General features: G+C 35.8%; 1 protein-coding gene across 6 annotated transcripts in view; it reads left to right on the top strand.

The window, feature by feature from the left end:
• FAM184A (family with sequence similarity 184 member A) overlaps window positions 1–27,218 on the top strand; it is a 77,245-nt gene that overhangs the window by 33,111 nt on the left and 16,916 nt on the right. For 3 of the 6 annotated variants that reach the window (XM_051792127.1, XM_051792129.1, XM_051792130.1), the window contains exons 4-10: window positions 2,542–2,723; window positions 3,345–3,542; window positions 6,810–6,932; window positions 11,104–11,265; window positions 13,047–13,172; window positions 13,370–13,516; window positions 24,077–24,118. In XM_051792127.1, the coding sequence (XP_051648087.1) occupies window positions 2,542–2,723; window positions 3,345–3,542; window positions 6,810–6,932; window positions 11,104–11,265; window positions 13,047–13,172; window positions 13,370–13,516; window positions 24,077–24,118 (980 nt within the window). The remainder of the gene's footprint in view (window positions 1–2,541; window positions 2,724–3,344; window positions 3,543–6,809; window positions 6,933–11,103; window positions 11,266–13,046; window positions 13,173–13,369; window positions 13,517–24,076; window positions 24,119–27,218) is intronic. The other 3 variants (XM_051792128.1, XM_051792131.1, XM_051792132.1) reach the window with 1 other exon arrangement.

Genomic DNA, 27,218 nt, shown 5'->3' on the forward strand with positions numbered 1-27,218 from the left:
CTCACTAGTGAACTGCTGAGTGGTAGGGAATTGGCCCAAGAGCTTGAACTTGGTCAACTATATGATAGGTAGGGTCTTGGGCTGAAAAAAAGGCCCTGGTTTATCTTTGACCTTGTTCAACAAGACCAATTGTAGTGATACCTGATTGTTTTCCGCACAAATTAGCACAAGCTTGGGAATAGTGTAGGCTGCATATTTGAACAATATAGTGGCCAGCAGGGGCCCAAGACTGCAAGGTTCTGTTGGATGCAAACATCTGAAAGAAATAGGCTTGCCACCTGTTCCTTGAGTATCTCAAATGGGAATCTGACCCCCCAAAAGGTGTTTTGTGAGGCACTCATAGAAAAATTGATGACCTGAGATGGTTGGGGGGAAAAAAGCCCCTGTTCTCATACACTTTTCAGCCCTTACTGTTTCGTTCCTTAGGCAGAAGCGTGTGAGCAGTTCACCAGGCCACCCCAAATAAAGTGGAAATAAACTTAAATATCCAGGCTGTTCTTCCATATTACTAATGGCATCAAGTCAGCTAGCCTGTGATTGAGTCCAGCTCTGGTCTCCTCTGGCACTGAGGCTTTTAGCTTTACCAGAAATTCCTGTATGTCTGTGCTGTTGCCAAGCTCAGTGGCACTGTCAGTGGTACATCTTTGTTTTACAGTACATCACTGTGCAACAAGAACCAAGATCCCTGTTTACATTGGTGCCACCAAACCATCCCCATGTAATGTAATTGGCTTCCAGCCTGTTTCAAAATGGTTTCTGACACTGGCCCACTGCCATCTCCTTGATTTTCAGCTCACACTGTCAAAAATCCTGCTTCAAAGAGCCTGAATTCTCATACTTAATTACCATACAGAGTGTTTACTCATCATATTGCAATTTCAGAACACTGTATTGAGTCTATTTCGGGCAATTAATACATTCTTCTCCCATTTATCCTGAGATTCCCAGCTTGGAACTTCTGCATTTCATACCTTTTGTGTAGAGCGTGAGGAACGGGAAACCTGTCTTGTGTGACGGTATTGCTAGGACAAAAGCTCTAGATCAGTGTGTGCTTACAATAAAATATACATGACATACTTCCCAACAAACTAAAAATTCTTCTTTCCTTGCTACATTCTGAAATTCTGGGTTTGAAAGTATCTTTCTTAAATGGCCGAACTTTTGAAACAAGTTTGTGTTTTTTTTTCAAAATGTTGTAGAAATTAAGCATACCCATTATCTTAAGTTTTTCTCTTCAGTTTTTAGTTTTACAAACAAAAATACCAAAATGATCTGTAGAATTCTTCAGGGCTTAGTACAAGTAAAGGTGTGCATTTTTATGAAAATACTTTAAGCTTGAAAATATTTGAAGCTTTTTTAGTTTTCAAATTTCATTATATATCCCACTGTTATTCCCTTCACATCAGTGTCCACAGACAACAAAGGCTAAAACAGTTTCCTTTTTGGCACATCTTCCTTTTAAGCACGGGTAGAAATGAATCATGAGGCTCAGTGATTTTGTCTTGTGAGAAACAGTAGCATGCAGTCCACTTTCTTAGCTATTTCTTAGTGACTTAAATTTAAAAGCAATACTCTTATTAAAACTCAATCTGTCATTTTTGAGGGTTATAATAATGAGAGAGGAAACGAAGAAGTCTTACCTAGGAGTTGTGACTAAAAAAGGAATAAAAAATTATTCTGATTAAACAATACCTCTCATCTTTCAGTTGGACAAACCTAGAATAGTCTTCAATCCACTCCAGAACCTCTCCCAGAATAACAGGAATTTCACTGCTATAGTCAGTTATGTAGTGGTAGTATTTTCAATAATACAAATATACATCAAAAAGAACAAGGGCAAAAGTTTCTGAAGTCATAAACCTTTTTCCACTGGTTATGTGAAGGACAGATGATTTTATTGTCTAGTTTGAAGTTGTTGGGGTTTTTGTGTTGATTGGTTTTTAAAAATATATCTAAAGAAATAAAAATAAAAAGCAAGCCTCTAACCTGCAATACTTTACTATAGAGAAAATGAGTTTTGTTACATCTTTTAGTCATACCCGTATACCAAAATAAACAAAGTTTATTAGTAGTATTATTATTAATTCTGTAAGTTTTACAGGAGCTAAAGCTATGTATCTAGCATGCTGGCTAAATTATGAGTTTGGTAAAACAATATTTTTACCTTTAGATGTCAGTGTTTTGCTTTCTATTGTGTAGCTTCTCATGGGGTGAAATCATGTGGTTTTAGGGTGGGTAAGTTCAGATAGACTGTCAGTGTTCACAGTGTTGCCTACTTCTGCTTTACCTTGAGAGTCAATATGCAACTCTGAACCAGAAAAATTGAAACTAAAGAAGCCCCAGCACCAAGTACTCTATTGTTGGACATTTTGTAAAAGTAAAAAAGATAGAAGTGGAGAGGAAGAGAAGTATTGCAGTGAAGACAAGGGAGATACTACATGCAAGCTTCCACTAGATTTGTACTGTCACTGGAGTCTGACTGTGCACTTCAATTGCATGAAACCAATGATGTGAGGTTTTAAAGAGCTGTTTTGTTTTTAGGTCACATTGGAATGCTTCAAGCTACTCAAATGACTCAAGAAGTTACAATCAGAGATTTGGAATCAGAAAAATCTAGACTAAAGGAAAAATTGTCCCAACTGGAAGAGGAAAGAAACTTATTACAAAGCAAAACACAGAGTCTGGATGAGCGACAAAGGCAGCAAATTCTGGCATTGGAGAAGGTTAAACAGCTTATTGGCTTTAGCTGAATAAAAACAAAAGACATAGAATTCTCAGGGGAAAAAAAGATTATGTTTTAATTTTTGTTTGGCGTGACTGGACTAGGACCAGTATGTTTCAAGTATGTCTCATGTAGCAACATTGATTAATTTAGAGTGTAAAATGAGATTAGAGGGAAGTTCAGACTCCTTTGGACATCTTTTAACAATTTCATTTGATTTATGACCTGGTGTGTGTATGCCTAGTATCTAAAGTGTCTCAGGAAGGACAAATGTGAAATGGCTAAAGAACAGTTTTAAAAGGCATTTGCTGCAAATGCACTGAACATGTTTGAAAGTACTGTACTGAAATTCTCTATAAGCTTGATACCTGATTGGTGTTTTTCCAGATTAAATAGAGGAAAAAGTAGATTTTTAGTAAGGATATATTGCTTTGCATGGATCTGTTGAAACTACCTTTTTGCTTATGGAATTATGTAGTCAGTACTTCATGTTTGCTTAGTTTGTTTTATATGGAAGTTAATTTTTTGTAGATTTATCTCATCAGTAATATTTTTGTATTTTTTTTCTGCTGTTCAAATTTTTTTACTACTTAATAGATTTTTTTTTTCCTGTATTTTATAGAAAGTGAATGAAGCAAGGGAAACACAACGTGAATATTATGAGAAGGAGCTGGTAAAATTGCAAGCAAGATTGGAAGGAGAGGCTGCACAGTTAAAGGAGGCTCACTCCAAGACCTTAGAAGAGCTGGCATGGAAACACCATACTGCAATTGAGGCTGCACACAGTAATGCTAATAAGGATAAGAAGAAACTGCAGATGGTAGGTTTGTGTTTTCTTAGTAATCAAACATATTACAAAAATCAAATGTCACAGTTTGAATCTTGTATTGCATGGTTTTGTTTTATAGCAAGTTAATTTGGAATTACCTACAGGTCTGCTGGGTCTCTCTGAAGAAACTTCTTAGCTTTCATTTAAATAACAAATATCTTGGAAAAAAAATAGCGCTTGTATTGTCATTTGTCTGCATACAGAAGAGAAATTCTCAAATTATACAACTATCTGTTCAAGTATAGTAGTTGTTTCTTCCTAGGATTTGTGACCCATATTCAGAAGGGTTGGTATATCAATCAAGATCAGTTCTTCTGAAGAAGATGAAAGATTATATTATTATAACATTTTTTTTTAGAATTTTCACAAACAGTCCAGAAAGACAAAAATGGCACTATATTAGGACTTGGCTGTAGGTGTACTCAGAAGATGACAACAGCAGTTCCTAGCTTACATCATAAAATTGTGCTCACTGTACAGGATCCTTTTACTGGAATCCTGAAACTGAAAGGCCTTTTTTCGTTTCACAAAATTGGCCTTTTTTTGTCGGGAGGAGAGGATCATTTGTGAATTATTTCCTTATCTGATTGTCTGTACCTTATACACAAATTTTGCCTTATACAGGAAATATGGGATAAAGATTAATTGTTTAATTCAAGGCTTTGTTATGCTCCTCTGATGTACTCACAGGAAACATACCAAGCAACACAGTTGTAGTTAGTGATGTGCACACCTCAGGCTGAGGTTGAGTTTGTTTTTGTAAATTGTTTTACTAATGTGTTGCTTCTTAGTTTTAGTTTTGATAAATCCCCTTTTTTTTTTATGTTACGCAGTAATTGAAGTTGTTCTTCGAGATATATGTATATCTGATCTTTCAAATTTACTTTCTTTGTACCTTTAAACATGCCTGTTATTAAGACAATGTCTCTTAGGGGTTTCTGGGTATATTTTTCTTTTATTTCAGTACAATGTGGGGTTCTTTTTATTTTCTTTCATTTTGTTTGTTACTAAAATAATGTAGAGAATAAAACAAAGCATATAATAAAATATTTTTTCTTAAATAATTAAATTAGTTGAAGTAAGGAATACTTCTGTAAATGTGAGAACTCTGAAATTATTTTAACAAAGGAAAACTAAGTATGAAATGATGTTAGGATCAAGATCTGGGTAAATCTTAATCAGATTTCATTGATCTTAAATCTTAATCAGATTTCACTGTCTCCTCTGTCAAACCTGTCTCATGTTGTGGTGTTTGAGTAATCCAAGGAAGAAAACAGGCTTAAATGCAGAGAAGAATTGAATTTAGTATAAGGAAGAAGCATGGTTACCAGAAGCCTTGGGATAGAGGACATGAAGATTTATTAGGACTGGAAGCCTGGGAAATGCATCTGGTGTGTGCAAAGTTCTGAAAAAAATAGAACAGAAGAGAATTCTACAGGATTAGAGTAGGACTCAAGAAATAGCTTAAATATTTCTTTTTGCTTCAATTCTTCCATCTATAAAATGAGCTGTAAAAATGGCATCAAGAGGATTAGGAAAATAAGAGTCGCTCATAATTTTGCAGTACTGCACAGCTGTACTGACAAGTATCATCAAAGAACTATTTATTCTGTTATCAGAATAGGGTCTAAATAGCACTAGTGGAATTTAACAGACAGCAGATTTCAGCATGAACAAGATAAATTGATCCAAGTTTCATTGAGCAAGGACCATTTGTCCCACAAGGAGACTGATCTGGGACCGGTGAGAATAACAGGCACTTGTTGGGTTACATTGTGTAGCAGAGTTAGTGACAGTGTAACCCTCTGATTTGTCACTCTGTCCAATTTACATTGTGAAGGAAGAGATTGTGCGAGCAGTTTACACAGACATTATTTATTACCTACCTCATACCCTAACACAGTGCTAGAACTAACAAGCTACTAGGCTTAATGTGCTTACACCCCTTGCAAAACACTTGAAGAGTCTCTGGTTTTGGGTGAGGAAGGCTTCTTGGAGTCAGGTGGATAACACTGCAATTCCGTTGTGCAGCTCCCTGTTTTTCTCTAGAGTTTTATATCTTTTTAGGACTGTTTTTTCCTCTTTAATACTTGAGAGCTCTCTCTCTCCCCCCCTGTCTCTGCAATCTTATTGATATCTGCAGTTATACTTTTTGTTTCGGGTTGTCTCTGTTCTATAAATTTTCATAGCTGTTTTCTGAGGTATTACTGATTTCTCAGAAATCTGAGCCCAGGGTTGCACAGAGACACTGAATCAATGCTAAACCTTGCATTACAGCTGAGCCCCTAGGAAGGAGTTAATTAAGGAGCCTCTGTAGCTGCACAGAAAACCTTGAAGTCCTGTATGACATGACTGTGGAGCACATTGCTTGGCAACCTTAATTTTCTTCAATAAAACATTGTGGTATAATAAATTATATAGTATATTCCACTGAAATATGTGATGAAGTTCTTAATTTTAACATATTTCCTTTAAAGAATTTTGTGAAAGAAGTTGTTCTTCTGAAAATGTATTCTGAATATTAATAAAGCTGAAGTGTAAATTTATTGTTTTCCTTGAAAAAGATTTCTAACATATATATATATATACACACAACATAGGCTCACGTAAGACAAATATAATTCATTCAACAGTTACTTTCAGAATTTGGCTATTACACCACAAAGACTGAATGAAAACAGAGGTGTTACTTGATTCTTTCCATGTAGTTAAACTTGAAAACTAATTATTGATTTCTTTTGGTTCTATGTAAATTTTGTAGATATGGTGTAGGTGGTTTTTTTTTTAATCATAACAGCCTGAAAAACTTCACAGAGCTCATTCTGGATTTTAAGATTTACTATTTTCTGTGGGGGTTATGTGTAGGAAATAGATGGCTAAAGGCTGAAGGACATGCATATTATCAGTGTAATTTTATAAAAAGTGAAACCTTCTGTCAACTCAAATTGAAAAACTGGAAGTGAATATAGTTTTAATGATTTTGATAATTAATTGAGAAGTAATTGATAGGAAAGTTGTGTTTGTCTCTATTTTGTGATTAATAAGGGATGTTACATTATAAAATAAATGGGAAAATTAAGACATTCATCATAAAAGGAAATAAATATTCATATTTTATGAGTTTAAGGAAAGGGTGATTCTTGGTTGAGATAAAGAACATTTATGCCAGTAAGAATCATTTTCATGTGGGACATCTCTACTTTGCAATGACTGTATGGCAACTATTTAATATTTCTTCCATCCTTCTTATCTCTGAAGGAGTTGGAGCAGCAGTTTGAGAAGGAGAAACTACATTTGGAGGATGACAAGAATCAGCTCCGACAACAGCTGGAAAACATGAAGGAAGAGCTGACAACAAAACTGACTTCTGCCAATCAGGAGGCAAGGGTTAACTTAGTTGTTTCAGCTGTGTGTCCTTTGTGCTAGACCACATTTCATCAACAGTGATCTTGTGCTGAGAGTCCAGGACAGCGGTAGGACTATGCTGTTCGGTCTGTTTAGTGCCTTATTTCTGTTTAAAGTGGAGTATTCTTCAAAGATGATGAATTATTTGACTGCTGCTGAGCGTTGATTTTCTTTTCCTTTACAAAATTAACAAAGTGGGAGATGGAGCTTTGTTGATGTAAACAGCTTTTCATTTTTAACTCTGCTATATTCTGATTAGATACACAGATCTCTACGCAAAATATCAAGAGACAGAGAGAAAATTAACAGTATTTAAACCCATATTTAGTTACAATTAACATATTGGAAATTCTGGTCAGCTACCTGACTTGAAAATGTTCTTCATATATTTTCATCAAAAGATGACATGAAATACTTACAGTAAGACCCAAATTATTTGCAATGTTTTGTTATATGCAGTGTTAAATGTATCATATTTCAAGACAGTTTTAATATTTTGAGTTTGAAATTATTACCTTTTCATAGTATAGTATGTTTATATAGACATACATTCTACTGATATCAAAAACATTAATCCGTTCTTTTCTGGAACTTTTGCCTTGTTTCAAGAAAATTATTCATCAGCTTCATTGTTCAGCAAGGCCTACATAGGATTTCAGTGTGTGTTTTAGGACAGACTTAAGCATGAATTTAAGTACTGTTTTGCAGCAACATTTTTCATTACTATTTTCTATACAGTGCAAGTTCTGGAGAGAACAGGTGTCTAATTCTGGTGGCTTGCAAATTGCACAAGTGCTAAACTAGCTTAAGAACAAAACTGCTTGTTTTCAATGTAATTAGTGGGCGAGACTGCCCTTTAGAAAGTATAGATTAACATACTGAAGTATAGCTTTATGTGTTAATGTATATTGTGATATTAATAGTATATTAATTTACATGATAATGTGTTAAATTATTGCCATCATAGCTAGGCTTCGCAAACAAAGATTTGGGAAGGGCTCTACCCACATTTTCCACAAGCACTCTGGTGGCTAAAAAGGCCAGTGCCAGATAGACAGGTCCAGTTGCAAAAGGCACAGCAGAAAGACTCCTTAGGTGGTATCAACAAGACATGGTTCTTTCTGCGTTGTCTTTTCTCCTCAAGGGTAATCCTGTGTGCGTGCTCAAAGGAAGCATCAGCATTATAGATGGTGTGTCTCCAGACCTCCTGATTAGAAGCCAGAGTAGACCAGTTATGTTGATCGATATGGTCAAGGCTGAGATGTTGTTTCAGGGAGTCCTTGTATCTTTTCTTCAGGGCTCCTCTCTTGCGGCAGCCAGTGGCAAGTTCACCATAAAGCAAGATCTTAGGGAGGCGGTGGTCCTTCATCCTGGAGACGTGTCCTGCCCAATTAGTATCTACTTCCAGAGTAGTACCTACCAGATAGATAGGTATGACAGAGATTATATAATAGCAGAGCAGCTGAATCTCCCATCTTTGGAGTTCAGCAGCGCTGCTGATGAGTCACTCATGAGTACCAGTTAAACAGGAGACAGAGCTTCCTTCTGATGGTTGTGTCTGCCTTTGCCAGTGCATCCAAGCTTAGAAAGCTGCAACTGAAGCTGGAACTGCTCCTGCTCTTTTAACATTATGCTTATCTGCGTTCAGATTGATGAAAATATGGTATATTAGTTATTTATGATAACAAAATCAAACACAAGTTTATTTTTCATTTCAATATTAAAGAAAGTTTAGTTATTTCTTTTTAGCTGTAACTTCTCTGTTGTATGCTATTTTTTCTTGTTGCTGAATTAGATCTGAGGAGAGCACTGTTGTCATTCTATTGTCACTCAACACTGTAGGCTTAAATTTAGTTGTTCTTTCTCAGCTTCTCTTGGATTCCTGAGCAATAAACTTGCTCTTTCCTTAAAGGAAATAACTTCAAATGTTTTAAGAATGAATTTTCGTTACCTAACTGCTATGAAGTACAGGCTTGAAAAATTTATCAGCACACTGAAATAAAAAAACAGAGGCATAGCTAAGGAATAGAAGATTAACATAAACTAAAATAGTGAATTAGGGCCAGCTTCTATTTAGTATTTGAGTTTATATACATTCATATGCCAGAATAAATATAATATAGTGTATATTGCATATTGAAAGAATGAGAGAAAATGTACAGGCAATAAATTTGCAGTGGTCTGTAAATCCACTCCACGTGCTATGGAGGAGATATGTTTAATTTCATTATATGTTTATGTTGAGCACATGAAAGAAGTGCCTCACTTGTAACCACAGCTTACCCTTAGATCTCTATTGACAACAGACAGCAGTTTCTCAATGCCTTCACTGACCTGGATGTGTCTGGCACATCATTAGCTTAGCTCTTATGTTTCTACTGTTGCATCCTTTTTTTGGTTTCTTTAAAGTTACAGAAGTCATTTAACAGTAGGCATGTACTTATTACTTTCTGTGGATGTTAGCTTAGTTCTGGCTTCCCTGCTGAGAAAGCTGCTTTTGAACCCATGCCATCCTCTTTTCTTTTTGACAGACTATTTGGTGGCAATTATCTTGGCTAAAGGACGAGGAAGATTCAAGCCTCATTAGGCTTCCTCCTAGTACTAAGCTATTTAAGAACAGTGTAATCTTAAATACTTGACAGAGATTTTTTTTGAGAGTTCAGGTTAAGTCGAGATAGTGGCTTTCTCACATATATATCAGGATGAGGCTGGCTGTTTGCTCTATAGGTTTGTTTCCTTTCACTGTAGACCAGCCAAGACCTTTTAGAAAGATGCTTTGTTTGTGTCACTTGACAGAGCAGTCTAAGGACTTGCTGTCTCCATGCAGAGGATTTCTGATTATATTGCTAAGGATCATTTTAAACAGCCTCCAGCATTGCTTTGTTAACAGCAGAATATATCTTTAGCCCTATGAGTGGCATTCCTGCATGCTCCCCTAGCCTACAGGACTGCTGTTCAAGTTTCATGCAAGTGGTTTGCTATTACCAGATATGTAGGTAGTGGTACACTTCCAGGATATCAATACAGTTTTGAGGACAATTCTTCATGTAGGAATCCTCTGTCACGTAGTAGTGCTTTTTAGGGAATTACTAGTTGTTTGAATGTAATGCAAAGGAGCACAGAGACAGGTGCTCAAGTTTACATTAGTTCTTCTCTGAGATCTGTCATGCCAAAAAAAATTTGGATTCCTTTCTGAGAGGAAAGGAGGAGTCCTTCTTTTTAGAATTCCATGATTGCCTACAGAGGGAGAGAGTTCTGGGAGGGAGGGGTGGTGCCCCTGGGTATATTATAAAGAGTATTTGCATATCATTATTCTAACAAACAGAAAGAGTGGTTGTAACTCTTACCTGTTCATGCCTGCAAACCAAAGCAGGGACACTTGTGCCATTGTGAATGAAATTCATCTCAACATACAAAGGCAATGGCATAGACTACTGCTTCTGCAAAAACTTCAGTTCCAATTAGCTGCTGTTCTTTGGTTCCTCCTGACCCCTGTTAATCTGTTTTTCCAGCCTACATACTTAAAATTTTTTATCTCTCCTGTAGCTGGTGAACAATGTTCAATCTCTAATATTTTTATCTGAAACAAAGAAGTATAGTATCATCATTTTACGGATGGGGACCTGAAGCACAAGCAGGCAGAAAAGAAGTGTTACGTGGCAGTTAAGGAAATTACCACATTATACTCTACAGGTATTAGATTGAGCTTTAACTAGGCTAATTTATGGACAGGTAGCGATCTGAAAACAGAGAAACTTATACCTTAACACAGGTTAATTTATGTATTATATTAGAGTTTATGTATTTTGAAATAGTTCTCATTAATTTGTATAAAACATGCTTTCTCACAGTAAAGTTAGAGGCAATTTCAGATCTTTTATATAACCTTGCAAAGTGCATCAAACACACATTGGATATAAATTTTTTTTACTTGTAGAAATCCTTTAATTGTCTTTGATTTTCTAATATTACAGGAATTTGTTTTCAAGTATGGAAATGTTAAGTGATATTAAAGGAGAACAGGCTGTGCAACTAAAAAATTTGCTTAGGTCAGAATTAGAAAATACTGGAAGAAAATGAAACAAGGTTGGCTTGGCTGCCGTTAGTAATAATTATGGAAATGACAACTTTCTTTGTTTTATGATAGGTGTGTCGTCTGCAAGACCTAGTACGAAAAAGTGAACAAGGCCTTGGGACTGCAGAAGGACATATCTCCAGTCTTCAAGAAGCTCAGGAAATACTACAGAAAGAACTGGAATTAACTAGAGCAAGACTGCGAGAGACCACGGATTCCTTGTATAGTGTTGAGGTAACCGTAATGTTGGAGAATAAGTTGTGCAAAGCACAGTCACAGTGATTTTGGTCTTGTTTTTAAAATGGCAAGAAGTATTCTGGTGTACACGTTATTGAAGGAGCCTCATGTGGCTTCATTAAAAGAGAGATTTCTATATCTAGCAGAGAAGAAAAAAAAACCTGAAAAGTAGGATGGGGTTTTTTCTTCTTTTTTTTTGGTTGGTTGTTCAGTTGATTGTTTTGGGGTGGATTTTTTTTTTGTTGTTGTCAAAACATTTTTAGTATTTTAACAGGTAGTGCTGCATCTTTCTGTGGTTAATCTAAATAGTAACTGTGGCAAAATATGTTCAGAGGCTGGATAGAATTTCACGAGAATGTAAAAACTGTATGTGTTACAATGTTGCTATTCCAGACAGTTCATGTCTTGCTGCAAAATAAGATCCAGAGCTTACTAGTGCTAGAATTCACTAAAACATATTTAATGTTTTCTTTGAGTAATGGGCACAGTCTTCGTTTTAGTCTCAAATTTAGAATTTCAGTAGAGACTTGAGGATACTTTAAAGATATATGCTATGATATCTTGAAAGATAGCAGACTGTCACCTAGAAAATGTGACCACTTTGAACCATTGAAGCAGTTAATCTGTCTAGGCACAAATGTATTGTCATTTTAATTGGCTTAGTTGAAACTAGAACAGTCAGTTAGTCTGTCAATAACTCATTGACTGTAATGCTAAGTAAACATTTCCTTTTTCTTTCCTCAGTAAATAATGTACATTTTACAAGATCCCAGAAATGTTTGGAGTAGCAAATATTAAAAAAAAAAAATTTCACTGAACCTGTTTTCTTATTTTCATAACAAAACCAGCTGGAAACAGGATATTGGTATATTTTTTTAATTTCTTTCAGCTGTGGTCATTGGGTGTGCACCATATTACAATTTATAACTTTCTTTGTATTTTTTGTAATTTCTGTAAGTGTCCTTATGAACTTGTATTGCTCTCTTCACCTATTAAAATATTTCAATAGTTTCAATAGCAGGTTACTAACACTAACATTTATCTTAACAGATTTTAAAATATATAAAAATGCTACATTTTAAAAAGTCTTAATTAAATTTAGAGAGACATGTTTGCATCTCATGTATGAAGCAAGCACTGCTGAAGAAAATTCATGTAAGGCTTTCTAGGTAGTACCTAATATTATTCTAGTATGGTAAAATTTGAACAGAAATTGATAGGAATTTTAAAGATAGTGTTTTCTGTGTTCAGACTGTGAAACCTTGTTTCTAGCAGGTTTGTCCAATCAAGAAACAGAAATAAGTTATATGAACTTTGTATCAAATACAGATAGCTCAAGCTTTGAAATTCGAATACTGAATGTTTGATGCTTTAAAAATTTTAAAAAACAATCAAAGCCTTCTTGACAAGGACCCAAGCAACCTGCTGTAGTTCTGGAGTTAGTCCTGCAGTGAACAGGACTTAATGACCTTTTGAAGTTCTTTGCAACATAAATTGTTCTGTGGTTCGATGTAATGGTATTTGAAAAGGCTACCTGAAGAATGACCTATTGGAAAATTGCTTTTTATAGTAATGTAGACTTCTGTTTCACAAGTATGAAATATCAGCAGATGTTTAGGCATTAATTGTGCATAATGAGGAATTATACACTGAAGAAGTTGTAGTTCAGATTTTATGAGTCAGTTGTAACTGTTATTTTTATTATAAATATATTCATTTAAGGCTTAAAATATGTTTTTGCTGCTGATCAGTCTCTATTGTAAAGTTTGTGTTTGCAGGGGGAACTAGATCAGGAGAGACAACAGCACGAGGCAATGATTGCTGCCATGAGAGAAGAGGAAAAGTTCAAAGTTGACAGAATGGCACGTGACTTGGAAATAAAATGGACAGAAAATCTTCGGCGAGTATTTTTTTTCCTCTTTTATTCTTTAATAACAAATGAGTTATGTATTATATGCAAATGTACTTTCAAATGAGATGTAAAGCAAAGGTTTCTGCTATTATATAAGATTTTTCCAATTACTACTGAAATCTTAATTCCTTTTCACTTCTTGCACAAGGTCCACTGCATTGTGGTTATTTGACCTTTGTTTTTAGACAGGAATGTAATAAGCTTCGTGAAGAGCTGAGGCTGCAGCATGAAGAGGATAAGAAGGCTGCCATGACTCAGCTGTTGCAGCTGAAAGAACGTGAAAAAAATGCAGCAAGAGATGGATGGCAAAAAAAGGTTGAAGATCTTTTAGACCAGGTAACTACGGTGTCTTTGAGAATTGAAAAGCCATTACAATTTAGTTGCAGGTGGTTTATTCCTAATTAACTGCATTGAATTGGTTGTGATATCTGACTTTGAAAAGAAATTTCTTAGCATAGTGCTTTTTAACCTAGTCATTATAAAATATTTTAAATAATATATGAACATAATTTAATTATATGAATGTTCTTCTTTACATTAACTGTGAGTAAAACTTTTTACAGTTTTGAGGGGAGATGTGGGAGGATGTTGACAATCTCACATCTTCACTACAACATTTTTTTGATTCTGTTTGCTCACCTGTTCTGCTGTTAAATATCGACCAATGCTAATTGGTTGGACTTAGAGTTATCCCTTATCTTTACAAAAATAATAATTTCCTATCTGTACAAGAATAACACTGTACAAGTCACTGAAAAATCAAAATGTCTGGGATATTTTGGGATAATTTTGTATAAATATTGAGGTTTTTTGTTGGCAACTCATATTTATAATCTCAGTTACATTAGATAACTCAAAGAAAATACTTGCATTGTACTTTTTCCAAACCATAAATTCTATAGGACTGGTTTTATTGACTCCAGTTTGAAGGAATAGCTGATAATGAACAAATACGTTTTAAAGTAAGAGAAACAGATTTTGCAACTCATTAAATGACTGTGATTTCAGGGTATTATTGGGGAACGGCTTTTAATTTACTGTCTAATTTGAGAAGTCTAATAACTGAACACCCATTTGATTATACAGCCTCTTATAGGAGCATATAACAATATATTTTGCTGACAGGAGAATTTAAGCTTGTGAAGTCTTGTGGTTTAGACTCATAAAACCTGGAGGTTTTCAAAGTTCTTTTACAACATGAACATAATAAGATTTGGACTCATTTGATTTTAAGTATCAAGTTACACAAGCCTTAAGCTTCATTTACTTTTTTTACTTCTACCTATAAGTAAAATTTCTGTAGTTTTGACATACGTTCTAAAAACTTTACAGGCTCTTTAAATAATCTTTCAGGACTTAATTATTCTCAGAGTGAGGTTTTTCTTTAAATTTAGGCAGAACCTTCTCTGTATCAGCTCATGATCATTGTCTCTCATTGTCCTGTTGTACAGCACTGTAACAAGGCTGGGTGCACTTTCTCTATAACCACCTCATAGGTACTGGAAAGCTGTTAAGTCCCACAAAACCTTCTCTTCTTTAGACTGAACAGTTTCCTCAGAAGGATATATGTTCCAGTCCCAGCCATCTTGATGGTAGCTCTCCACTGAACATGATCAAGTTTATCAATATGTGTCTTGCACCAAAGACTAATGAACTGGAGGAGGAAATGGAATATGCCCTCCAGGTGATATGCAACAAGTGCCAAGTCAGAGGGACTGATCCCTTTCCCTCAAATTACTGGTTGCTGTTACAGCCCAGAGTGCTGCTGGCATTCATTGCTGCCAGGCCGCACTGCTGATTCACATTTAGCCTACCATCAACTAGGTTGTGTGAAGCACATCTGTAACCCAGTATGGACCGGTGCAGGGGTTCAGTCCGTCCCATGGGAAGGACTTTGCACTTGTCCTTGTTGAATTCTGTGAGGTTCCCATCAGCCCAAACCTATAACCTTTATAGGTCCCTCTGGATGGCAGCCCTATCTTTCAGTGTATTGTGTCCCCTCCACTGTGTCATTCTCCACCTTCTACTCTTCCTCGTTTGGTGTCATCCATAAACTTCATTAGGATACTATCTATCTCCTCCTCCAGATACTAGAGGAGGTACTGAAATGAGCAGGTCCTGGAGAAGACGCCTTAGAAACTCTACACTGAACTAGAACAGCCTGAGATACTAAAGTAGAGCTGTAAAATTGTGTATTTGTTACACCCAGCCCTGGTTTTCATTCGTGGGAAGATGCATTTAAAACCCATTTGAAAGGCATGAAGCCCATGTAAAAATTTGGAAGAGTGGAGGGACCCAGCTCTTCATTCTGCAATTCAGATTTTTATACCTGAAATAGTGGTCTGGTCTATACTGGTAGTATTATACAATGATTTTTCGAAATAATGCAAGACCAGAGTCTCTGCTAAATCATTTGTAAACTCCTGCCTTGACAGCAAATGTGGCCTATGTGCATTCTTTATGTTGAGAAAGTGTCTAGAGCTTCAACATTTAGTTGCATAAATGCTGTTCAGAAAGACTGAATTCAGAAATAAAATGCTCATCAATATGGGTACTTAATTTCCTATTATGTATTGATGCATCTCTGATTTGATTTAAAAACAAGCTACAAAGTGTATGGCCTAACTTGAAGTACAGGAATGGTTATGTAATCGAAGTGTTGAAAAAGCAAGTTTAAATATAGTTCCTTAAACTGTAGAAAAATACAACACAGAGTATGCCCACCTTGGAATGCTGCTGACTGGTGCTGGAAAAACTGAATGAAGAGACAGCTATAAATGTTAACAATTAAAAAATCCCAAACAGTTCAGTCAAAAAACTTTATGCCCGTAAAGTGTACTAAGCTGGTTTGGGTTTTTTTAATTATGTTATACTAATCTATAAATGTATGCCTCTTCTATTTGTTGCACGCTTGATGCATAAAGCTAGGTAATAGTTTTACCAGTAATGCTAAGTGGTGCCTCACAGAATGCACGTAGGATTATTGTTATTCTAACAGTATAGCTTTGTTATGAGTAAAATAATTTTCTTGAGATAAAATGCTATTCAGCAGATTAGGTGCTTAAATACATCACTTACCATCTACAGTTAAATGTGGTTGGTAGTTTAACTAGATCAGTGTCTGGGACCAGGTGTGTAGGTCTTATCACTGATATGAGATATTATTCTAGAAGACAAAAAAAGAAAGTGCTTTTCCTTCTTTTCCCCTGTAAATGGCACCAAGTACTTCTACATCAATCCATGAGAGACTTTTGTCATGAAATATGCAGTGAATTCGGATGTGCTTGCTCGTTTCCATTCCTCTTATCTGTATAGTGGGGTTTTAACACTTTTCTTAAAAACGTTTTACTGCTGAGAAAACTTCAACCATGGACAAAATAGGAGGAATTTTCTTTTTTTTAAAACATGAGCATGTTCTCTCTTTTGCCTGTGTGTCTTATGCAATGTTCAGTTCTGAGCACTGAAATATACAGTTTAAGACCTGTACTCTTCTTATCTGATTCTTCTTGTGATAAATATTTCTTCCTGTAAACTGAATCAACTATCTTCATTGTGTATGGGCTTTTCTAAATTTGAACAAATATTCATTCTCTCATCTTCCTTCCTTTCTTTTCAGTAACACATTACAGTAAATTAAATGTTTTTGACGGCATTTTTTCCCATAAGTAGCTTTTCCATTCTTATGTAGCTTCATACATGACCAAGCATTAGTGGGACATTCTTCTTTCTAAACTTGGCCAACTTTTCACAGTGGAAGTTACGTCTTCTATTAATGGAAACATCAGAAGTAGTACAGTGAGAATTGACAAAAGTATACTACATATGCTTTGGTAGCTTTTGTTTATTTTTCCTACTTTTCTGCAAAATATGTTCAAGTTTCCTATTCAGTTTCTTTTTGTGATGGTGTGTTCCTTTTTAAACTGTCAAAGTAAATAGGAGGAAGTTTGACATATCAAAATATAAATATTTCCTTCTGATGTAGACATTATTCAAATTCTAGTTTTTGGAAAAGTTCAAACTCAGTCTTAAAATGCTGACCTTAAAATCCTGAGTATACTCTTGTTCATGAAGTGGAATGCTGAGAAAAGTCACTGAACTCCTGCACACACCTGTAAATGACTGTTGATCAGCCTTCAAGCCAGAGGCAGTTACTGCTCTGTCTTTACTTGCCCATGTGGAGGTGCTAATTGTAGAACTGATGTGCATCCACATCATCAGAATCAGGAAATGCTCCTTTCTTTCCCCAGCACAAGGATTACTGGCCTGTTCCACAGCCTGGGTAATCCTTGCTTGAGAAGAATTGTTCTCAAATGGGTGCTGGAAATTTCTGCAAGAAATAACATGTATATACCCTTTATCAGTTTCCTGAAGAAGGGAGATAAACTTTCGGCACAGAATCCTTTTACTCAACTTCCTTGCACTTGATATTGTCCTGAACACACTGTCTAAAGGCTTGTCTGTCAGAAACAGAGTGGAGGTAAATTTCAAGTAACTCCCTCTAATTCACTTTGGCAGTTCTTGTATTCAAGAATACTTGTAAGGTTACCATGACATCTAGTGGATGGTAAGGGATTTTGGGCAAGATATAAAAAGCAATTAAAAATCTAAAATGCTGAAATGCAAAAGAATAAAAAGAAACATCATAGCAAAGAGGCAGAAAAGAACAGAGGGCACCTGGAATGCAGTTCAGGATAAGGTTTTATGCCCTTCTTTCATCTGTAGATACCTGTTTTTCCAAAGGAGCACGCTGTCTTTGACTCTTGAAAACTTTGACAAGTTACTACAGCTCTCAAAACTGTGGTCTTAATGGGACTGTGCTGCAACTCATGCGGCCTCACAGAGAATCAGTGGAGATTTGGGAGTTTCTTCCTAGATCCAATGTCTGTGTGCATCCTTCCACTCACCACTGATTTAGAAGAATGGTATTCCTGTATTCTAAATGGGAAACCTATGCTTTAAGCAAGTCAGAAATTACCGTATGTGAGCATGTGGATAATCACACAGTCCAGAGTCGCTGCAGTCCTGAGCACCAGCTATTGAGGGTGCTTTCCCCTGTTTCATCACTGTCTTCTTCTCAATAGGGAATCCCCCTTGTTCTGGCCTCCCTATTCTATACAGAGATTAGTTGGTGCATTTTTCTGTCCACATTGGTCACTGTAGTTTTATCTGAAGCTTGAATGATAACAAATGCCTAACATTCAGCTGTTTGTTATGAGCCTGTAGTTTTGATGAGCCCATTCAGCCCACACTGCGCCTTTGTCATTTTACTCTTTGTTTAAAAGATTCTGAATATAACAGAGGAAATTCATTAAAGACCATTTACAATTAAGAGCTGCTCAGCAATACAGACAAACAAAAGCAACAGAACAAATCAGTGCTTTCAAAGTATTTTCAGTAGGATATAGTGGGAATCCTAACAAATGTGAGTTTGTTACTCTGTTATATAATAAATGTTTTACTGGACTTCTTTTTCATCTCTCTTTTGATTTCTTCTTGATTTTACTTTTTTCTCCCATGGTGTTGTGTTTAATTGAATTTAAAAATTTATGTAGGCTATGTTTGAAGTTGATATCTTCATATCCAAAGAAACTTGTCTATCTGATCCTAAACTTCTAATTGAAATTTAATGTCACCAGTTTTCCTTTGGCAGTAAATCTGGAGGAGATGGAAAGACTGTTGTAATTCTATATGTCAATGGATGAAAAGAACATTAAATTCTTAGTATTGTATGTAATAAATGATGCATGAGTAAAGAGTTTAATTTGATATTTGGAAGTTTACACTTCCAAAGCTGGAAAATAGAAATCTAAGTCAGATCCAACAGTAATACAATCCCCCAAACAAAATTTTAATCCTATATCTGTATATGTTTTTCTGTTAAATGTAAGATAAAGACACTGGTAAGAATCTAGTTTTAAAACATTATCCTTAGCCTCTTTGCTCCATACATGCTCAAGTAGCTTTTCCTTTTGGTTCAAAACCTATAAAAACAGCACACCTTGGAAGGAACTTACCAGGTGGGGCAAAATTTGTTTGAGATTCAGCAGATGAATGAAATTCTAGATTAAGGGCAATGATACCTCTGTAATCCAGGAAGAATTAGTCAAGGCGTGTATATAATCTTTAAGATCCTGACAGCTTTATGACAAATAAATGAACTGAAGCTCTAGTATCATTCCAAAACCTTTAAAAATTATCAGGAGGTTCAAATGGTCCTGGTTTTCCCCTGATCATTAAACCTACAGTTTGTCAGATTAAAAGCATGTATTCCAAAATCCACATGGATACAAACATGCAAAACACCTAGGCCAACCCAAGCCATTCTATGATTTTGCCTAGATGTTTGACAGATTCCTACAGCTGGAAAAGAGAAGAGCTCCATCTTTTTAAAACAACAAGATAAGCTCCCCACCCTATGATATCCGGGAGACAACACCTTCCCTCATGGTTGCTACAAAACCAGGAGGAAATCAGGACCAATTAGATCCCAGAGATGGTCACACATTTCAGAATGGCCTATATATACTTCATTTTCCTCATCAGAAAACTGTTGGGTCTTGAGACAGAGAAAATGCTCTAAATGCTGCTTTTTCTTACCAGTCATAGGGGACAAATTTTGATGTAGCTCTTCAATTTCTAGCGTGTCACAAGCCTCGAGCCAAGTACAAAATGTTGTAGTAGGAAACAGCTGCTTTCCAAATCTCTGTGGAGTCATCTGTCGTGTAAGCACTGCACAGCCAGAGACTGCACATCTGCTGACAAATCAGTCTTTCTTTTCAAACGAAAGACGTATCTCGAGGGAGAGTTTTAGGGTTCTTGTTGTCGTTATTAGCTGGATAAAATGGACTTAAACCAAAGGTTGCTTCAGCTTCTTTGCTAGGCACCTCAGAAACTAGTTTCTTTTACTGATATCTGATGAGGCACATAGGGTTTCTTTTTCAGAAAGGTAAGCAGCATCTATGGGAGGTCATTCTTAAAGTGAAGCAAAGACTGTGTAGCCAATCTAAATCTTCTTTGATAAAACAGATAAAGTAGGACCTTTCCAAGTTAAGGTCTCAGGTTTTATGCAAGAATTCCATTTTGCCAGCAGTATTTTGAAAATTTAGTAAACCGTACAGCAAAATTGGATTGTGACACAATTTGACATTGATATTGTCAGTAAGGAAAAAGTGTTACATAATTGATGTTTGGGCGATACGAAGACTAATGCCGAAACTCAGTGTCAAACCTCTATAATCCAGTTTAAAGTAATTTTTAGCCCAGAGAAACAATCAAATTAGAGAACTTCTGTGCATTCAGTAGGTTGGTGTCCTGCAGAAAGCAGGGTAACTGGTGCAGTAAATGTCCTCCTCGAGAAAAATGACACTGTTTCATCACCAAGTATGGGCCCTGTGACAGTTTCCCCTGTGATGGAAAACAAGCAACTGTTCATTACAATAAGCAAACCCAAACCTTGAATAGTTTCAAATCTCCAAATCCATGCTTTGCTGCAGCAAGATGGGCCCAACTAAGTTGAAAATTGGAGTCTTTCATGAGAAATGTTGAAAAAGAGGCTGGAATACCAATCTTGTCCCATGTATTGTGTGCAAGGTCTTTCGGTCCTGCCGAGTAGCCTGCAATGATCAGTGAGTTCTAAAGACGCTGCATATGAAGATACAGATTGTATTCTCTGCTGCATCTCTCTCTGCTGTCCCTCTGGATCATGATGAAGTTCTCTTAGTTACACCTGAGGCTTATCTGTGCATATGCTGAAGGTGTAGAAGATAGTACTTCTGTAAATTGAGACTGCAAAATCAAGTAAAGTCAGGTTAGCTAATACATGCATACCACATAGTGATGTGTTTTCAGGAGCTCCTGTACTTCCAAGAAGCAAATTGATTCACTTGTACACCCCATAACTACAAAGTCTGATTTCGAAGAGAAGTGAGCAAGGGTTTCTTGTACCACAGTAACATCACAAATCAAACCTTGAATTCCAGCCTGTAGGAATAGAGTGATAGTTAAACCCACCTTCTCCCTTGTTTTTTTTCTCATCACTTTCCCCATCATAGAAATACAGACAGTAATAATTATGCCTACATTCTTTTTGGTTTTTAACACTTTTTCTCCAGAACATGGACCTTGTTGTGGAAATACTCATAAGGTTGTTTTGAATTTTTATGGAATTTTTTAATAATACTGAAACCAGCGTTATTTTGGAGTTCTGCATTCTGATTGTGTCCTGCATACTTTTCAATATGGAGCTGCATCTGATTATATTGCTACATATTTGGCTGGAATCAGCCCCCATACCAGTTGACAAGCCTATATAATTCTATAGTCCTATTCTATTGTGTATGGTTATTAGGAAAATGATTTACTATCTAATAAAGGATGAAAATAATAAGTTCTGGTCTGGTTTAGTAATAATCCTAGTGAATTCATGTTTGATTTCAGTGATCAAACAACACTGTTTTTGAAATAAAGTAGGCTAGTTTTAATCTTTTCAAATATCCTTCAATAATATTGTACGAGCACACATTTTTATTAAAATCTCATTTGATAATAGATTGAATACCATTAAAAATTTCTCTTAAGTATTATTTCTCTACAGGAGCATTTATTGCCCAGGTTTGTTATCAAAGGTCTTTATTCCATTGCTGTGTTGACTGCAAATCATCTTATTTTCATACTTGAAGATTTTCTTGTTTGACTTCTAAGTCATCTTTTCCAGTCTTTTTACCAGACTGATGTTTAGCCAGCTGCCCTATAATTAAATGCTTTTGAATAGTGATATACTTAGACTTCCAGATTGTGTATTTCAGGTTTTGTTAAAAATAAATAAGCTGTATTTACTGTGTATTCAGCATTGCTGTGTGTCTTTTTAGAATATGTAGGAATGCAAAATATATAAGTTCAACTTTATTAAAATATAACTTTTTTTGGTCTTTGCATGGACTTCCTTTTTGCTAATAAGATCTGAGCAGTTAGTAGTTAATGTTTTTTGGATAAGATATTTACTGATCTCATTTCACAGTCAGGAAATGTGGGTTGCAGAAAGATTACTTCGAGTGATGTAGCCTAAAAAATCTGTGACAAATTTAACTGGAAAGTTTTAGTGTGCAGAACCTTCACCAAGAGTTCATTTTAATTCTCTAGAAAACTTTTAAATTTGGTGAAATCACATGTATTAAAATGGTTATTCCATGTTATGTGTACTTTTAATTGTAAGATCAGTTTGACAGCAAAGCAAGACAAGTTTCTTTCTTGGTGAAAGAAATCTGTTATTCTACAAGTGGCAGAGGGGAACTGTCTTAAATGGCCTTTTTTATGATAGAGTAGAACTCAGAATACAGCTTCCTAAAAGTATTTTTACTTGGAACTTCTCTTCAGTGTAGAACAATATGAACCCTTCTGCTTCAGTTGTAAAATCTAAATACTTCTTAGTTGTACCGCAGTGCTGCCTAGATATGTCCACCAATATTAAGTCCAAAATGTTCTATAGACTTTACATTTATTTTGCAAGAGATTATTCCTGCTTGTAACAGCACCAAACAGATGGGAAAGGAAGCACAGCAAAATTAGACTGATTTGTTCAGACTGGCACTGTCAAAATCCTGTATTGAAATCCGAGCTGTTAGATGCCAGTCTGTTGTCTTGTCTGCTGGTGTATGATGCCTCCTAGTGTTATGCTCTTGCATAGAAAATTATTGCTTATAACTCTCTTACTATTTTAACGAGCTCATTTTGGATATTTCACAATAATGTATTTTTGTGTTGTGCCTTTTTGTAGATTCATGAGGATGAATAACAATTTCTTTTTGTATTTTGACAAAGTATTAGATAATAGTTCCCACCTGTATGCTTCTAGGCTGGTATCAAAATACCTGCTGTCTCCTGGAGAAAGCCATGTTCTTGACTGACCTATGCCAAAAGGGGAAAGTGGTCATGCTGGCTTTGAAATTGCTCTCACTTAATTTCTGATGACTGTTTTATGCATGTGTGTTTGCTTATCCACGTGATTAATATATAAAAACACACAGGCAAATATATGTATATATATATAAAAATATAAATGAATCATAGAATCAACCAGGTTGGAAAACACCTCCGAGATCATCAAGTCCAACCCTTGATCCAACACTGCCGTGGTTACTAGACTAAGTGCCACATCCAGTCTCATCTTAAAAACCTCCAGGGACGGTGAAATGATGTATGTTATTTGTATGATCAATAATATTTCATAGAGCATGTACTTGGCAATATGTTGGGGTTTTTTTGCTTTTTATTAGTAATCAACACTAGTATAAGTGGTACATTAAGTCATTTTATTGCTGGAGACTTGCAAGAAGAGTCTTTTATGTACCCATCTCATTCTGAATTTCAAGAAAAATAAAAGTACTTTAATAGAAATGTCTTCATTGCTGACTAATTTTCTGCTCTTTAGCAGTGAAATTTGTTCTTTAATATGATGTGTTTGATATGCTTGTGATATTTGGGAGGCACAGCTGATTGTTGATTGCGCCCTAATTTTTCTAATAGGAATGCAAATTGATATACTTAATGATTTCTGCCAAAATTATTTACCATAAGGGAGAAGAGAAAACAAGTGGATAACTTCAAGTGTTCAGCTGTGTAGTATGTGACTATCTAGTAACATTATGTGAAAGAGATAATGCTATTCTGTGTGTCCAAAACATAACATGGGAAACCACATCATTCTGTTCTGTGTTCAGTAGCTTATCTACTGAGTCAAAGCAATGTATTCATTTTTTTTTCCAGATGGTTTTCAACTTATTTTTCTCTGATCAAATTATAATTAATGTTCTATGTTTACCCTTCCTGCCTTATCCCTTTTTCTTTTACTTAGTTGATTTCTGAATGTTTCCCTTTATTCCTGTGATCTTTTCTTCATAGCGGCACTGTCTCGGTGAAGCTTTGCATAAATCTATCAGCAATGTAAGTGATTTGCACTTACAGCTTGTGAACAGGGCATGCTTGCACTAATCAACCTGCCTATCCTGTAATACTGCTTTGGAGCTTTAGCCCATGAAATGGGAAACATGGTAATATTTGAGAGGAGAACGTGTGCCACTAGTTATGAAAAGCTTGTGTACTGCATCCATTCATCTGTGTGACTGTATATGTATCATTGGGCATCAGACACTGTGTACGTGCTCATAACATAAGCAGCATTTTTATGTCATTGTTAACGCAAGCAAGCTTGTGGGCAGCGCAAACGTGTATTGCAAGAGCTTTCTACAAAGCATGAGATTGAGGCTGTATTTGCAGTTTTGCAGTGCAAGTCTTAATTGTAGCCAAAATATTCTTTTTTTCAATTTTATTTTTAAAATTCTCACTATTGTTTTTAGTGCACTGAAAACCGTGGGTAAAAGTATTGGAAGTTCAGAGAGTAGCGGTGAGAGCTGTTTTCTTTTGAATCCTCAGTACAGAGGTGTATAGAAGGAGTGGTACAAAGACATGCAAAGGAAGGCACTAATGTTCTCAAAAATTTTCTCTTAAGGATATGTGTATGTACTGAATAATCAAACTAATGTTGAAAATTATATGGTCTTCTAAAAAGACTCAGATTTTTAACATTTTTTTTACTTTTGAACAACAAAAAAATTATTAGATGGGTAGATTTATCTGACTTACTTGTTAGAATCATTTAATCCTCATTGTCCTTTATTTTCTGTGTAGTCTATTGATGCAAATAGGACATCTCCAGACATTGACTCATTTCAGGTTGTGGTTTTGCAGTCACTTTAATCTGGTGGAAGCATGAACTGCTCTTGCGTATTCCTGGTCTCTTCTAAGATGGCTTCCTGGCCAGATGTCAGTCTACTCTTGGTCATCTCAATTAAAATATTTTCTGCATTTACAAGAAGGAAATTAAAAGAAAATTGTTTTGCCTTTGGCCCATGCTCAAAATGTTTATAAATGGTATACTAAGAATTATCAGAGTTTGGAGCAGGAACGTAAATGAGAGATAGATTTAACTTCAAGCCAAAAATACATTTTTTTCATGTAATCTTAAAAATTTGGCTAAGTTACCATGGTTGACTCCATTTGAATATTATCATGAAAGGCTTGTTAGAGTGTGGTGATTAAATGGCCTGAGGTTCTGCAGGACTGAGCAGGAGTTCCCCTAGACTTGTACTTCCTGGTGGCCGTGGTGAATGGACCAGGACAATGGTGAGAAACTTGAGGGACATGAGAAACATGGTGAAAGGGACAAGTAAGAGTGGGCATAGCATTCCTCTAGTGAATGTGTCTCAGTGTTCCTGCTAAAGGCACTTGGAGGAGGAAGAACAGGATGTGAGTGAAAATTGTGGAATTTCCTTCAGATGAGATTTTTAAACCGTAATTTGTGTATAAATTTCCCACCTAGTGCAATAAATTGAACTGGATAATCTCTTAAGCCTATCCTAAGTGCAGATTCCTACGATACTAAAAATGGAGTTAGAAAGAAGAAAATGAGAAAAGGAGGGGAGGAGGAGGGGAAGAGATACTGGAGTATGGGATGGATGAAAGAGAAGGAATAGAGGTTCTAGAGCCAAGTTGCAGTTGTGGTCTCAGGGAAACAAACAAAAAAAAAATCCGAACAAACCCGAGAGTTTACGGATGGTGGTTAAATAGGAACAGAAGTAACCTAAAGAAGCATAAGTTGTCTAAAAGTACAGGGGAAAAACACCTCCAGACAGGGTCTGCGTTTTGCTAGGTGTAGTCTGGAAGAGAACCAGGAAATAAAGGCAGGGCTCACAGATGAAGAGAAGGACCCAGGTAGGTGTGAACTCTCAGAAAGGTGGGGAAAGAGAGAAGGGCCCAGCTGTGAATGTGGAATGAATTAAGAGTAGATAGAAGTTGAGGTAATATAGATTATTTTTTCCTGGAGAAGGAAGACAATAGCACATTGCATGACTAGAAGATGATGCGTATATGAAAATTCAAAGCTGGCCATGCTGGCAGTTGCATGGTGCAAACTCACCACATCAGAGGAGTAAGTTTCTAGGGGTAAAGAGAAAAAAATACAGTATGTGAGTTGTTATTTTTTTGAAATACTGTCTGTGGTGATTTGTCTGACCAGCCTGGCAACTTTGGCCATAGTTGCTGAAAGAGATCAGCCAAGAACTTCTGGGGCTTCTGAGGAAACTAAAATTCTGCTATACAAAGAAGGGAGGAAGGTTTTGTATAGATAAATATCTAGTTGAAAAATAGGTATTAAATAGAGTGTTACCACAGTGAACAAAGATTCTCAGTGGAGTTAAACAGATGTGCGGCATATTTTCTTTTGCAGGTTGTTGATAAGTAAGGTGGGAAACTTTGCAGCTTATAAAAGGTTATTCAGGGTGGGAAAAGCACTGAAGAATTATAGAATGGCTGTAAAAAGCCAAGGGACATGGCAATAAAATGGCAGATGAAATTCAGTGTAGATAAATGCAAAGTGACACACAAGGGAAAACAAATTGTAACTTCTTGTGTAAAATTATGAGCCTTACCTTGACCTGTTACAACTAGAAAGTAGGTTTGGGGACTACAGTATATAATTCTGTAAAAACATCACCTCAGTGCTTTTTTGTTCTTCTTGTTTTACTGCTAATTTTTATTTGTGTAGCTTTTTTGTTTCAAATCTGCTTCAGCTGTGTTCTTCTGAAAAAAACTAAACTCATGTGTTTGACAATAATGTTTATGCTGCAAGTTGTACTTGGTATGCTGCTATTAATTTTTTGTTAAGTGGTGGGTACTAATGTTCTCTAATGCAATAAATTGATGTGCAATGTCGTTATTAATTTGTCATAATTAGTTTTACGATATGCTGAACCAAATGACACTATCAGACTTTAATTTATAATTCCCTATTATGTAATGCTCTGAGGCTTGAAAAGTATCCTTACTGATTCAAATTCTTTGTCACAGGGCAATTTTATTTTCCTTCCTTTGAGTCACTGTAGCAAAATTCTCTTTTGGTTAAATCTTGTTTCCAGAATTGGAGAATATCTCTCCTGTGTTTAGCTCTAAAGGGAATACAAGTTTAGTACTTTCAGTCTGAAAAGAT

Source organism: Manacus candei, unplaced genomic scaffold (assembly GCF_025592945.1).
Source record: "Manacus candei isolate 608988 ecotype Guabito, Panama unplaced genomic scaffold, ASM2559294v1 h1tg000034l, whole genome shotgun sequence".
NCBI classification, from domain to species: domain Eukaryota; kingdom Metazoa; phylum Chordata; class Aves; order Passeriformes; family Pipridae; genus Manacus; species Manacus candei.